This window comes from Erythrolamprus reginae, chromosome 1, assembly GCF_031021105.1.
Source record: "Erythrolamprus reginae isolate rEryReg1 chromosome 1, rEryReg1.hap1, whole genome shotgun sequence".
Lineage (NCBI taxonomy): Eukaryota > Metazoa > Chordata > Lepidosauria > Squamata > Dipsadidae > Erythrolamprus > Erythrolamprus reginae.
Genome location: NC_091950.1, coordinates 19,302,950 through 19,318,223, shown reverse-complemented (window position 1 = coordinate 19,318,223; position 15,274 = coordinate 19,302,950). Strand labels below are relative to the sequence as shown.

The 15,274-nt window shown below is 41.8% G+C and overlaps 1 protein-coding gene across 1 annotated transcript in view; it reads left to right on the top strand.

The window, feature by feature from the left end:
- Positions 1 to 8,789: 8,789 nt before the first annotated feature.
- TM6SF2 (transmembrane 6 superfamily member 2) overlaps positions 8,790 to 15,274 on the top strand; it is a 42,385-nt gene continuing 35,900 nt past the window's right edge. The window contains exon 1 of the mRNA XM_070746287.1: positions 8,790 to 9,172. Within this exon, the coding sequence (XP_070602388.1) occupies positions 9,081 to 9,172 (92 nt within the window). The 5' untranslated portion in view covers positions 8,790 to 9,080. The remainder of the gene's footprint in view (positions 9,173 to 15,274) is intronic.

Sequence of the window (15,274 nt, the reverse complement as noted above, 5' to 3'; positions counted from 1 at the left end):
GTGGCATCCCGGGGTCATGTGACTCTCTTTTGCAACCTCCTGACAAGCAAAGTGGATGGGGGAGGCAGATTTGCTTAACAAGGATGTGACTTAAGCTAATGACGGCAGTGATTCATGGTGGCCAGCAAGGTTGCAAAATGAAGCAGAACTCATTTAAATGTCTCACTTCAGCACAGAAATTTTGGACTGAATTGTGGTTCTAAGTCAACGATTTATTTATTAAACGAGTCTTCGGAGAGGGGCGGCATACAAATCTAATATATTATTATTATTACTATTACTATTATTATTATTATTATTATTATTATTATTATTATTATTATTATTATTATTATTATTATATCTAAATGGCTGCCCAACTTGCGGTTGACTCCAGCCGGTTTACAATTTTTAAATTCCATGATTAGTGTTGGGCGAACCCAACGAATTTTGGGTTCGGCGAACTTACCCGAACTTGACGGTGGAGTTCAGGTAAGTTCGCCGAACCCAAACGCAAACGCAAATCCGAACACTTCTGGCCCCGCCCTCCCATCTTCTGGAAATAAAGCCATGGGCCAGGAAGGAGTCTCCTTTTGCTTGCAGCGCCGCTGCGGCGTCCTTTTCCGTAAAAATAAACAAGGAGGTGGGGAATCCCACAATGGGATTCCGGGGCCAGGGTTTTGACATTATGGAGACTCCTTCCTGGCCCTTGGCTTTATTTCCTCTTCAACTCCTCGTTTCGGCCGGCCAGGAAGGAGTCTCTGTGATGTCAAAGCTCTGCCCTTGGAATCCCATCGTGGGATTCCCCGCCTCCTTTTGCGCCTCCCGACCGGTCGACAGCTCCCCAGCGTTTGCCTTCCTCCGCCGCCACCAGCACCCAGCTCCTCCTCCTCTTCTCAGAAGATGACAGCCAGGCGGTGGTGTTTTATTTATTTATTTATTTATTTATTGGATTTGTATGCTGCCCCTCTCCGTAGACTCGGGGCAGCTAAAAACAACAATAAAAAACAGCATGTAAATCCAATACTAAAACAACTAAAAAACCCTTATTGTAAAACTAATCATACATACAAGCAAACATACCATGCATAAATTGTAAAGGCCTAGGGGGAAAGAGTATCTCAGTTCCCCCATGCCTGACGGCAGAGGTGGGTTTTAAGGAGCTTACGAAAGGCGAGGAGGGTGGGGGCAATTCTAATCTCCGGGGGGAGTTGGTTCCAGAGGGCCGGGGCCTCCACAGAGAAGGCTCTTCCCCTGGGCCCCGCCAAACGACATTGTTTAGTTGAGGGGACCCGGAGAAGGCCCACTCTGGGACCTAACTGGTCGTTTTGCGGTGTTCAAGCGAACGCCAAACCCGAACTTTTAAAGAAGTCCAGGTTCGGGTTTGGCACGCCGAACACTGCAAAGTTTGGCACGAACCCAAACTGTGCAAGTTCGGTTCGCCCAACACTATCCATGATATAAGAACCTATAAGTCCTCGGAGAGGGGCGGCATAAAAGTCCAATTAGTAAATAAATAATAAATAAATACAAACCCTTCACTCCCCCCTGCTGCTTACTCCTTGAAGAAAATAATTAATTTCTCTCTCTCCTCTCTCTTTCTCCCTCTCTCGAAAAACATTTTGTCATTTATTATTTGCTGTTCCTTGATCCTGTTATCAAAATGTGCCTATGAAAATACAAGCATCCTTTTGCATTAAAATTGTATTTTCCTTCGCTTCTTGAGACTGCCATCCTTTATAGAAATTATCCCAAATCCTCCAGGGCAGCTTAAAGAAAATTCTTCTCTTGATAAATGTCCCAGTTGCTAACAGGAAGAAAATTCTCTGCACCCTTGCAAGATGAAGAATTAAAAAAAAAAAAAAAAAGGATTACAGTATGCAGTACATTCATAATAATTCTTTAGATGTGGGGGAAACCAGCTTTTTATAAGCACATAAGAATCCCAATTGATTTAATTTTCATTTATTCTCATTTTTTACCGCAGTTTTCACGTTTTCTGAGGCAGGGAAGAGCAAGGCCATTGTATTTATGCTTAATATTTATTATATTTATTGGTGAAGAAAATACTAAGCTGGACCAATGGCTGGTCTGAAAGCAGCTTTCTATTTGGGTAGTCTATGACTTACAGCAGGAGTTCGAAAATTTTTTACACAGGGGGCCAGTTCACTGTCCCTCAGACTGTTGGAGGGCCGGACTATAAAAAAAAAATCTATGAACAAATCCCTATGCACACTGCACATACTTTATTTAAAGTAAAAAACAAAATGGGAACAAATACATTATTTAAAATAAAGAAGAAGTAATTAAGTAATAAAGTAATTTATACTTCTTCATTAACAAGTAAATTTAAACTTAAATCAACAAACTCCCTCCATTTCTCCTTCCTTCCTTTCCTCCCTCCCTCCTTCCTCTCCATTTCTCTCTTCCCTCTTTTCTTCCTTCTCTCTCATTTGTTTCATTTTCCTCTCCCTCGTTTCCTCTCCACCATTTTCTCATTTTCTCTCTCTCTCTCTCTTTCCATCTATCCCCCTTCCTCTCTTCATCTCTATCTCTCCCTTTCTCTCTTTCTCTGTCCCTCTCTCTCTCTCTTTCTCTCACTCATTCTCTTTCTCTCTCCCTCTTTGTATCTCTCCCTCTTTCTCTCTCTCCCTCTCTCTCCCTCCTATCATCCCCGTCCTTTGCCTCTGTACCACCTCCTCGCTCAGCAGCAGACCGCGGTGAGTTGACAGGAGATTCGGGAGCTTATTATATCTATTGATAAAATCTTGTGGGCTGCCGCGGGCCGGATAATTTGCCTGAGTGGGCTGCATCCGGCCCCCGGGCTGTAGTTTGGGGACCGCTGGCTTACGGCATTACTTAGTGGCTGTTTGAAGCACTGACTTATGACCACATTTTTCACACAAACTTTGCAGCATCCCCATGGTAAACATGATCAAAATGTTGCTTGGCAATTGACTCATATTTAGAGTAGAATAGAATAGAAATAGAAATAGAATAGCTGCCAACCTGCCTTCCATTGAGGACCTGTATACTGCACGAGTCAAAAAGTGGGCTATGAAAATATTTACTGACCCCTCGCATCCTGGACACAAACTGTTTCAACTCCTATCCTCAAAACGTCGCTATAGAGCACTGCACACCAAGACTAGACACAAGAACAGTTTTCCCCCGAACGCCATCACTCTACTAAACAAATAATTCCCTCAACACTGTCAGACTTTCTACTAAATCTGCACTTCTATTCTACTAGTTTTTCTCATCATTCCTATCACCCATTTCCTCCCACTTAGGACTGTATGACTGTAACTTGTTGCTTGTATCCTAAGATTTTTATTAATATTGATTCTTTCTTCATTGCTTATTTGACCCCTGTGACAATCATTAAGTGTCGTACCACATGATTCTTGACAAATGTATATTTTATTTTATGTACACTGAGAGCATATGCACCAAGACAAATTCCTTGTGTGTCTAATCACACTTGGCCAATAAAATTCTATTCTATTCTATTCTAGAATAAATAAAGTTTTTTATTTATATAAATTTAAAAAATATAACACATACACAACAATATTAAACAACACAGACAGTTAACAAGAAAAACAAAACAAAAGGTGTTTCTTTAAATTGCATTAGGGGAATTTTAGTTAGATTGCACTCTGGGTAATGTAGTTTTACATGTGACCACATCTATGTATTCCTATTGACTCTGATTCTGATGGAGTCTCTAATTAGAGAGAACATTCCAGTGGGCTCTTTGTTATTCACTAAGCAAGCCATCATGTAGAAGCAACATGTAGAACAGCAGGAGGGCAGAGCCGGGGATGATTCAACTCTTTTTACCTGTACAATGGGAAAGATTACACTGCAGAAGAATCGCATCGTAATCGTGAGTTATCGTGTGGATGCTTGTAATAAAATAATCTGTGATGTATCATTGTGCTGAGTTAATACTCTGGGAGAGCTCTGGGCTCAAACAGCATAAGGGCCCCTTTTGACATAGGGCCTGGCCAGCTTAATCAAGCCGATGTTTTGGGGGTCACCGGCCTGGCCCATAAGCGCAGCCTCTGCTGGGCACTCACAGTGAATGGTATGGAAGGAGGCTTTAGGGTGCCATTCAAAGCTTTCGCCCAGCTGCAGAGGACACTCCTCCTTGTCCAGGTTCGTCACACAATTCATGGCTACTGCGGCACCCACCGAGAACAACAAGAACCTGCCTGGCCGCCTTCTCTTAGGAACATAGAAACATAGAAGACTGACGGCAGAAAAAGACCTCATGGTCCATCTAGTCTGCCCTTATACTATTTCCTGTATTTTATCTTTCAATGGATATATGTTTATCCCAGGCATGTTTAAATTCACTTACTGTGGATTTACCAACCACGTCTGCTGGAAGTTTGTTCCAAGCATCTACTACTCTTTCAGTGAAATAATATTTTCTCACATTGCTTTTGACCTTTCTCCCAACTAACTTCAGATTGTGTCCCCTTGTTCTTGTGTTCACTTTCCTATTAAAAACACTTCCCTCCTGGACCTTATTTAACCCTTTAACATATTGAAATGTTTCGATCATGTCCCCCCTTTCCCTTCTGTCCTGCAGACTATACAGATTGAGTTCATTAAGTCTTTCCTGATACGTTTTATGCTCTTCCGGGCTCGGAGCAATCAAGAGGGACCACTCATGTTCCCCGGGGTCACATACTCCCCCCTGGCATTGCTCCATGCCCCCACCAGGGAGGCATCCCCCACTATTTGAGAAGGACTGGCTTAACATGGCATACGACTGGACTATCTCCGCGACCGCCTTCTGCTGCATGAATCCCAGCGACCGATGAGGTCCCACAGAGTTGGCCTCTTTAGGGTCCCGTCGGCCAAACAATGTCGGCTGGCGGGACCTAGGGGAAGAGTCTTCTTTGTGGAGGCCCCGGCCCTCTGGAATCAGCTCCCCCTGGAGATTTGCACTGCCCCCACCTTCCTTGCCTTCCGTAAGAGCTTAAAAACACATCTTTGCCGCCAGGCCTGAGGACATTAGACCTTCCCCTGTCCAGCAAATGTTGTTAGTGCGATTACTGAATGAATGAAAATGAATGTTTTTTAAAAATTAGAATTTTAAGAACTTTTTAGTATATTAATTGGATAACTGTACTGTTGTGTTTCGCTATATGTTGAGAGACGCCCTGAGTCCACGGAGAGGGGCGGCATACAAGTCCAATAAAAAAATAAAAAAAATAAACAGCAATACATTTAACAACTTTGGCCAAAAAAAGGTCACAAAATCTGGTGTTCCTTGCTTAGCGACAAAAGTTCTGGACCCAGTTGTGGTCGTAAGTTGAGGACTACTTGGAAACACAAGTCAAAGGGAGTTCATGTTATTTTAATTCCATGCACTGGATTTGTAAGTCTGCCCAATTCAAAATGACTCTGCTCATTATCATACAACATAAAAAGAATTAACAAAACAGTTGATGAGGAAAATCGACACGACTGATTTTGGAAGAGAACAGATGCGAGGCCTTGAAACATATTCTGAAAGAGCGGCACTTAACATTGCCGCAACTAAATTATCCCTTTTCCTCAAATAATACTATTACGCCCATTTCAAAAAACAAAAAAAATTGCTAGTTTTGTACAAGCATCTCTGCCCCAGCAATCCCTTAATGGATCCTCAACTCACAAATAAGCCATTGCAAATTGCTCCATGACTCCCCCAGGATGTGCCCAAATTTCTCCCTCGGGGAAAATCCCCCCCCCCCCAGTTTTAAGAACCACTGTTCTAAATTCAGAGTCAGGAAAGTATTATAGGATAATCTAAAAGCTAGCCAGCTTATAACCATGCAAGTTCTCCTTTTTTTAAAAACTGATTTGCAACCCATCCTGACATATACTCTAGATATATTTTGCAATGATTTAACAGCGATCTGCCAACACAACAAAGTTGAAACAGGGGAAGCTCGCACTGGAAATGATGGATTAATAGGAAAAAGGTCTGTTGGCCACATTTCTGACTTGACAGGCAGCTCTCTCCCTTTTCCGTCAAGTATTTTTAGCGCTGGCCTGATTTACAGCTGCAATCCTATCAAGGATCCCTCCCAGTAAGCTGCAGAGCAGAGCAAAATAGATACCTGGTGACCCTGAAAAAGATGACACACTGTTCTTAAATATTTACAAAAAAGGCAAAACACCAAACCCAGGTAACTACAGACCAATCAGCTTAACGTCAATACAGTGATACCTTGTCTTACGAACTTAATTGGTTCCGGGATGAGGTTCTTAAGGTGAAAAGTTTGTAAGACGAAACAATGTTTTCCATAGGAATCAATGGAAAAGTGATTAATGCGTGCAAGCCCAAAATTCACCCCTTTTGCCAGCCGAAGCACCCGTTTTTGTGCTGCAGGGATTCCCCTGAGGCTCCCCTCCATGGGAAACCCCACCTCCGGACTTCTGTTGCCAGCGAAGCACCTGTTTTTGCCCTGCTGGGATTCCCCTGCAGCATCACAAAAACACGGAAGTCCGGAGGTGGGGTTTCCCATAGAGGGGAGCCTCAGAGGAATCCCAGCAGCACAAAAACGGGTGCTTCGCTGGCAACGGAAGTCTGGAGGCGGGGCATCCCAGAGGCGGCAGTGGGTTTGTAAGGTGAAAATAGTTTGTAAGAAGAGGCAAAAAAAATCTTAAACCCCGGGTTTGTATCTCGAAAAGTTTGTATGACGAGGCGTGTGTAAGATGAGGTATCATTGTACTTAGGAAAATACTAGAAAAAATAATCAAGAAAGAGATCTGCCATCACTTAGAAACAAACAAAGTAACAATCAACAGCCAACACAGGTTTGTTAGGAATAAATCATGCCAATTGATTCTCATTTCATTCTTCAAAACTGTTACCAAAGCAATAGATCAGCGAAATGCAGTGGACTTAATATACCTGGACTTCAGTAAAGCGTTTGACAAAGTAGACCACAATCTACTACTCGGCAAGCTCAAAAATAGAGGGATAGACAGCTACACAACCAGATGGATTAACAACTGGTTGACCAACCGTACCCAATCATCTTCATTGCTCTTCTCAGCACTCTTTCTAGTCTCAACATCCTCAACATGGTGACCTAATGCTTCTTTTGGGACCTACAGTATAGACACATTTCCCAAATGTGTTGTTTTTTTTCAACAGGGAACTGGACTTTCTGGTTTTCCTTTGAAGACATTTCACTTCTCATCCAAGAAGCTTCTTCAGCTCTGACTCTATAGTGGGGAATGGAAGGATTTATACGCCTTGCAGACAGCTGGTCCTTTGCATTCCTTTAGCGAGAATACAAAAACAACAACAAACAAATGACCAGCAGTCTGCAAGGAGCATAAATCCTTCCATTGTACCCTATGATTCTTGACAAACTTATCTTTTCTTTTATGTACACTGAGCACATATGCACCAAGACAAATTCCTTGTGTATCTAATAACTGTTGGCCAATAAAATTCTATTCTATTCCATTCTTTCTCCTATTCTATTCTGTTCTGTTCTGTTTTATTCTATTCCATTCCATTCTTTCTCTATTCCATTCCATTCTTTCTCTATTCTATTCTATTCTTTCTCTATTCTATTCCATTTTTTCTCTATTCTATTCTATTCTTTGTGTTCAGTTCTATTCTATTCCCTTCCATTCTGTCTCTATTCTATTCTATTCCATTCTATTTTTTCTCTATTCTATTCAATTTTTTCTCTATTTTATTCTATTGTGTTGTGTTGTGTTCTATTCTATTCAATTCCATTCTTTCTCTATTCTATTCTATTCTATTCTTTCTCTATTCTATTCCGTTTTTCTCTATTCTATTCTGTTATATTCTTCGTGTTCAGTTCTATTCTATTCCCTTCCATTCTTTCTCTATTCTATTCTATTCTTTCTCTATTCTATTCTATTCTTTCTCTATTCTATTCCGTTTTTCTCTATTCTATTCTGTTCTATTCTTTGTGTTCAGTTCTATTCTATTCCCTTCCATTCTTTCTCTATTCTATTCTATCCCATTCTATTCTTTCTCTATTCTATTCTGTTGTGTTCTGTTCTATTCACTTCCATTCTTTCTCTATTCTATTCTATTCCATTCTTTTTCTATTCTATTTTATTCTATTCCATGCCATTCTTTCTCTGTTATGCTATGCTATGCTATGCCACGCCATGCCATGCCACTCCACTCCCCATCATCGAGTGAGAGCTGAAGAATCTTCTTGGGTAAGAAGCAAAGCCTCTTCAAAAGAAAAACAAGTGGAGGGTTCCCCATTTGCCTCTTGGGGAAGCAAAACCACCAGCTGGATGACTGACTGAGACTCTCCACAGATGCCAAGGCACGTTTGCTTTGGACTTTGCCGTTAGTTGCGCAAATCTTAAGGGGGGGAGGGAGGGAGTCCAGCTGCCGGGGTTTCGTTATGCCAGCCAGAGGCCGAGGCCCACTTGGCACAGCCTGTCTCTGACGGTTGTTGACCCTCACTGGCAAGGTATCATTCGCAGCGGTTGGTTATTCCAGCGCCCCGGGACCTGAGCCAAACCCGGGAATGGAGCACAAACGAAAAAAAATCACGTTTTTTGTCAAGAGTTCCCTGCGCTGTTTTTCTCTCCGGGCTGGGTTTGCAAGGAAGGCCCTATCCCCGACCCTCGTAATGCAGGGGTAAGCAAAGTTAGCTCTTCTGTGAGTTGTAGACCTCAACTCCCAGAATTCCTGAGGCAATCATGCTAGCTGAGGAATTCTGGGAGCTGAAGTCCACATGTCACAGGGGAGCCCACTTTGCCTTCCCTTGTCGTAATGGGCGGCGGCTGGGGGGGGGGGGGCGAGAGACCCAACAAAGGCGCGTCTCGCCCTTTGAAGAGGTGCGCCGCTCTTTTTACCCGGGGTCGCTTGAGCAAGGAAACTGCCAACAGTCACGACCTTTGGATAGAGGAGTCCTTTTCTCTCTCTCTTTTTGGGCGGGAGGATCACCTGAGGAGATTGCGTTCACGCCCGTGAACCCGCCGCTTGGCCGATCGACCCTTCCCTGCCGGAGCGATCGCCTCTGGTCGCCCGTTTCCCACGACCACCTTCTTCTTGCAGGGTCTACTTCTCGGCGGCGCCGGCCATGCGGCTGCATCCCCTCGGGGTCGCCGTCGGGCTTTTCCTTTCGGCCTTCCCGACCTTCTACCTCTTCAACGCCGCGGCGGCCTTGCACAGGTACGTGTCGTGTGAACGTAAGCGCGAAAGACACGGGTTTGCCCCCCCCCTCCCGCCTGCACCCGGGGTTGTTTCCCCACCCCGATCCTTTTAAAACTTTCTTTCCCACGACTTCTGGGGACCAGAAAGAAGGGCTTAAAAAAGTTTAAACCCCGGGGTGCACTGGAGTTTGGGCGGCATAGATTTGATATTTTTCATGGGCAAATTGTACTGAATGATATGCATCTGTTGAATTGGATTGTTTGAGTCCTGGGTTGTTGTTGTTTTTAAACTGGGCTTATCGTTTTAATATTTATATTTGACTTGGTTTTTTTATTGTAAATTGTATTTTTATATTGTTGTAAGCCGGACTGAGTCCTTTGGGATTGGGCGGCATAGAAGTCGAAAGAAAGAAGGAAGGAAGGAAGGAAGGAGGGAGGGAGGGAGGGAGGAAAAGAAAGAAAGAAAGAAAGAGGGAGCGAGGGAAAGAAAGAAAGAAAGAAAGAAAGAAAGAAAGAGGGAAAGAATGAATGAAAGAGGGAGGGAGGGAAAGAAAAAGAAAGAAAGAAAGAGGGGAAACAGAAAAAGAAAGAGGGAGGGAGGGAAAGAAAAAGAAAGAAAGGGGAAGGGAGAGAAGGAAAGAAAGAAAGAAATCTTGTAAACTATTAATCTTGTAAACTATTAAACCTGTTACAGGACAATTTGTGGGAAGGGAACATAGGATAAAGAAAAAGAGAGAAATTGCAAAAATGGGAACCATTATGGCCATGTTAGCGGCAGGTTGTCCCAAAGGTGGTTCCCCCCCACCAAGAGGCAACTGGTTTTCCTTTGAGGACGTTTTGCTTCTCATCCAAGAAGCTTCTTCAACTCTGAAGAAACTTCTTGGGTTTTGCTAGGTTTTCGGTAAAGAGACACTCTCCCTGTGTAGGGCTTTGAATAAGACTTGAGAACAAAAAAATAAATAGAATAAAATCCTGACTTTTAGTAGCTTTAATTCCAATTTTATCCTGATTTAGAGCGGTTGTTTTGTTTGAGTGAATTTTGATGCTTTGTATCCTTAAGATTTTTGTTAATATTGATTGTTTCCTGATTGCTTATTTGACCCCTATGACAATCAGTAAGTGATGTACTTCATGATTCTTGACAAATGTCTCTTTTTCTTTTATGTACACTGAGAGCATCTGCACCAAAGTCAAATTCCTTGTGTGTCCAATCACACTTGACCAATAAAGAATTCTATTCTATTCTATTCTATTCTATTTCTCCTCCCACTTATGACTGTAACCTGTTGCTTTTATCCTTACGATTTATATTAATATTATTTCCTGATTGCTTATTTGTACCTTATGACAATAATTAAGTATGATTCTGGACAAATGTATCTTTTTATTTTATGTACACTGAGAGCATATGCACCAAAGACAAATTCCTTGTGTGTCCAATCCTTGGCCAATAAAGAATAGAGAATTCTATTAAAATGTAATGTAACGTAGAATGGTTAAAGGCAGGAAGTTGAACATGTGTGTGTGGATGTTAAATGAGATAGTTTAAAATTTGATGCCATTAGAGAAATACATAAGGATAATAACAACAGCAGTCATAATGATGGGGTCCTGCTGGACATAGCTACAATTTTGACTGCCAATTTTCCCCAGTGTCTTCTGGCAGGCATAAGTGATTGCGATGATCCTATTTAAAAGAATGGCTTGGTGGGGGAAACTCCTAAAGTTTGAAATTTCGGCAGGCTGAGTCTCCATTAAAATCTCCACGTTTGTGTCTTGTCCAATCTAGTAATGTTCGCCAGCTGCTTCTTCAAAGGCCGCTAACATGGCCATAAATAAGTGCAAAGTTGTGTATATTGGGGCAAGAACCCCAATTATACCTACCAACTGATGGGGACAAAGCTTTCTGAGACAACCCAAGAAAGGGATCTTGGGATTTTGGTGGACAGCTCAAGGAAGATGTCAACCCAGTGCGCAGCAGCAGTAAAAAAAGCAATTTCCATGCTTGGCATGATTAGGAAGGGAATTGAAAATAAGTCAGTAAGTGTTGTATTGCCTCTGTACAAATCGATGGTGAGACCACACTTGGAGTACTGTGTACAGTTCTGGTCACCGCACTCAAGAAGGATATAATGGAACTGGAAAAGGTGCAAAAAAGGGCAACAAGAATGATCAAAGAAATGGAGCCCCTTCCTTATGAAACCAGGTTGCAACGCCTTGGTCTCTTCAGTCTTGAAAGACGGCGTTTAAGTGAGGACTTGATCAAAGTGTATAAAATCATGCATGGGATAGAAAAGGTGGATAGAGAAAAATTCTTTTTTCTATCACACAATATTAGGACGAGGGGGCCCTCCCTAAAGCTCATAGGTAAGAAAGTGAGGACAAATCAAGGGAAATATTTCTTCATCCATAGGGTCGTTGGTTTATGGAATTCACTTCCAGAAGAGGTTGTGACAGCTGTCAGCCTGGATAGCTTTAAGGCAGGATTAGAAAGATTCATGGATACCAAGTGTATCGGTGGTTGTTGAAACGGATGTCCATGTGCCCGCCTCTATGTTGGTTGAGGCAGGCAGGATTCCCTTGGGTACCATTTGTTGGGGGTCCCGGGAAAGGGAGGGCCTTGCCTTCTCTTTCTGCTCAAGATCCCCATGGACAATTGGTGGGCCATTGTGGGACACAGAATGCTGGACTCGATGGGCTTTGGCCTGATTCAGCATGGCTCTTATGTTCTTATGTTCTTACGGCATCCTTTGCTGAGCCTCACAATTTGCCTATAAGTCACTGATGCACCCCTGATGCACAATATCACACTTAAATCTGTTCAATTTTAACCAGACGAAAGGAGGCAGGTCAAAACCAGGTGGTTTGGCAGAAGGACCACTGATGTTCAGGCCATAAGAAGGTACCTTAGATCAGAGGTTTCCAACCTTGGCCACTTTGTGGACTTCAACTCTTAGAGTTAGAAACATAGAAACATAGAAGGTTAACGGCAGAAAAAGACCTCCTGGTCCATCTAGTCTGCCCTTATACTATTTCCTGTATTTCATCTTAGGATGGATCTATGTTTATTCCAGGCATGTTTAAATTCAGTTATTGTTGATTTATCTACCACGTCTGCTGGAAGTTTGTTCCAAGGATCTACTACTCTTTCAGTAAAATAATATTTTCTCATGTTGCTTTTGATCTTTCCCCCAACTAACTTTAGATTGTGTCCCCTTGTTCTTGTGTTCACTTTCCTATTAAAAACACTTCCCTCCTGAACCTTATTTAACCCTTTAACATATTTAAATGTTTCAATCATGTCCCCCCTTTCCCTTCTGTCCTCCAGACTATACAGATTGAGTTCATGAAATCTTTCCTCGCTGGCTGGGGAATTCTGGGAGTTGAAGTCCAGATATCTTCAAGTTGCCAAGGTTGGGAAACACTGCCTTAAGGGATTTCAGTCTAGGGATGGGTTGCCTGCACGGCCCTGTTGGAGAATAGGGAGGGCCTTGTTGTAGACAGCAACCCTAGAGCAAGAGTCCAATTCAAATCCAGAGATCAAATCCCAGGCTGCAGACAGTGGCAGGGTTCCGGTTGAAGGTTGAGCAATGTGTAGTTATTAACAAAACGCCGCTGTAGACAACGATGATCCATCTGATCTTTAGTTTCAGTGCTTTTCGCCAAGCAGGCTTGCCAGGGCTCCTGGCCTCTCTCCTTTGGCAGGAAATAGGGAAATCATTAATGATTGTGCCTAAAAATACATTGTGGAGTCTGCCAGCTAATCTATGCTGTGGCGATTTGCCCATTGATGGTGTAAAGCAATTTTGAAAGGAATGCACGGCGGTCATAGCTCCAATTTTTATACTATTAATTAGAGTTTCACACTGGAGGCATTTCGAAAGAGAAATTTCCTGACAGAACAATTAATCAGTGGAACGACTTGCCTCCAGAAATTGCGAATGCTCCAACGCTGGAAGTGTTTAAGAAGAGATTGGGTAACCATTTGCTTGAAATGGTATAGGATTTCTTGCCTAAGCAGGGGGTTGGACTAGAAGAGCTCCAAGGTCCCTTCTGCTTCTCCTTTTCCTTCATCTTTTCCTTCCCTTCCTCCTCCTCCTCCTCTTCCCTTCTCCTCCCCTCCATTCTCATCTATTCTCTTCTGATCTATTCTATTTATTCCATTCCATTCCATTCTCATTTATTCCATTCTCATCTATTCTCATCTATTCTATTCTATTCTCATCTATTCTATTCTATTCTATTCTATTCCATTCTCATTTATTCCATTCTCATCTATTCCATTCTCTTCTATTCTATTCTCATCTATTCTATTCTATTCTATTCCATTCTCATCTATTCTATTCTATTCTCATCTATTCTATTCTATTCTATTCTCATCTATTCTATTCTCATCTATTCTATTCTATTCTATTCCATTCTCATTTATTCCATTCTCATCTATTCCATTCTCTTCTATTCTATTCTCATCTATTCTATTCTCATCTATTCTATTCTATTCCATTCCATTCTCATCTATTCTATTCTATTCTCATCTATTCTATTCTATTCTATTCTCATCTATTCTATTCTCATCTATTCTATTCTATTCTATTCCATTCTCATTTATTCCATTCTCATCTATTCCATTCTCAACTATTCTATTCTATTCTATTCTCATCTATTCTATTCTCATCTATTCTATTCTGTTCTATTCTATTCCATTCTCATTTATTCCATTCTCATCTATTCTATTCTATTCTATTCTCATCTATTCTATTCTATTCTCATCTATTCTATTCTATTCTAATCTATTCTATTCTATTCCATTCTCATTTATTCCATTCTCATTTATTCCATTCTCATCTATTCTATTCTATTCTCATCTATTCTATTCTCATCTATTCTATTCTATTCTATTCCATTCTCATTTATTCCATTCTCATCTATTCTATTCTCATCTATTCTATTCTGTTCTCATCTGTTCTCTTCTCATCTATTCTATTCTATTCTCATCTCATCTCTTCTATTCTCATCTATTCTCATCTATTCTATTCTATTCTATTCTATTCCATTCTCATTTATTCCATTCTCATCTATTCCATTCTCATCTATTCTATTCTATTCTGTTCTCATCTGTTCTCTTCTCATCTATTCTATTCTCATCTCATCTCTTCTATTCTCTTCTATTCCTGCAGCATTTATCTCCCCCCCCCCCAAAATAGCAATAGAACTTAAGACTACCTGTATATACTGCATTACAGTGCTCTCTAAGCGGTTTATAGAGTCAGCATATTGTCTCCGACCATCTGGGTCCTCATTTTACTGACCTGAATCAACCTTGAGCCGGTGAGAATCAAACTGCAGGCAGCTGGCAGACAGCCTGCATTACTGTATTTTAACCACTTCGCCCCCACAGCTCATGCTTTAATTTCTACAGCACCCACAGAATATGTTTGCGTGGCACCCCGGGATGGGGATTTTTAAAAAAACCCAACAACCACAGCCTAGGTGTGACATCATACAATCCAAATACAACCCTTTCTTGCCCCCCTGGATTGCCCCATAGTAGGTGTGACAAAATTGTTACTATGCTTATGTTACTCTAATGTCGGAGGCTTTAAGGAGCAAAATTGTTCTGCCGGGCTCTCTGATAGGAGCCTCCCGAAAATTCAAGGATACAAATTTCAGGCACACACACGTTTGAAAATTCAAAACAATGTTCTTTATCACAAAATTCAAAATAAACTAAGCACTCCTTGTGTATTGCAAAGAGCACTCTTCCCAAAACAACCCGGTAGTCTGTACAATTTCTCTTAAACAATCATTAAGTACTTAGCCAGCAGCTGTGGAGAAACTTCACACCCCTTCTTCTTCCAAGGAAGGGAGACACACACACACACGCTGCTCTGCTTTGGTTTCAAAGGCGTGAAAAAGCATCGAAGTCCAGCACACAAGATTCCTGACAAAACTGCAACAGATATTCTTCCACAATGGCCAAACCCACATGCTGCTCTTTATAGCAGCAGCCCTAATTACTGGAGCCCCACCCAAACACAGGTGGCCTCCCTTATTTCCTGTAATATGTTCTTACTTGGTCTCTTCTACGCATAATTCTGCGCTTGCGTGGGTCCAAAACGTC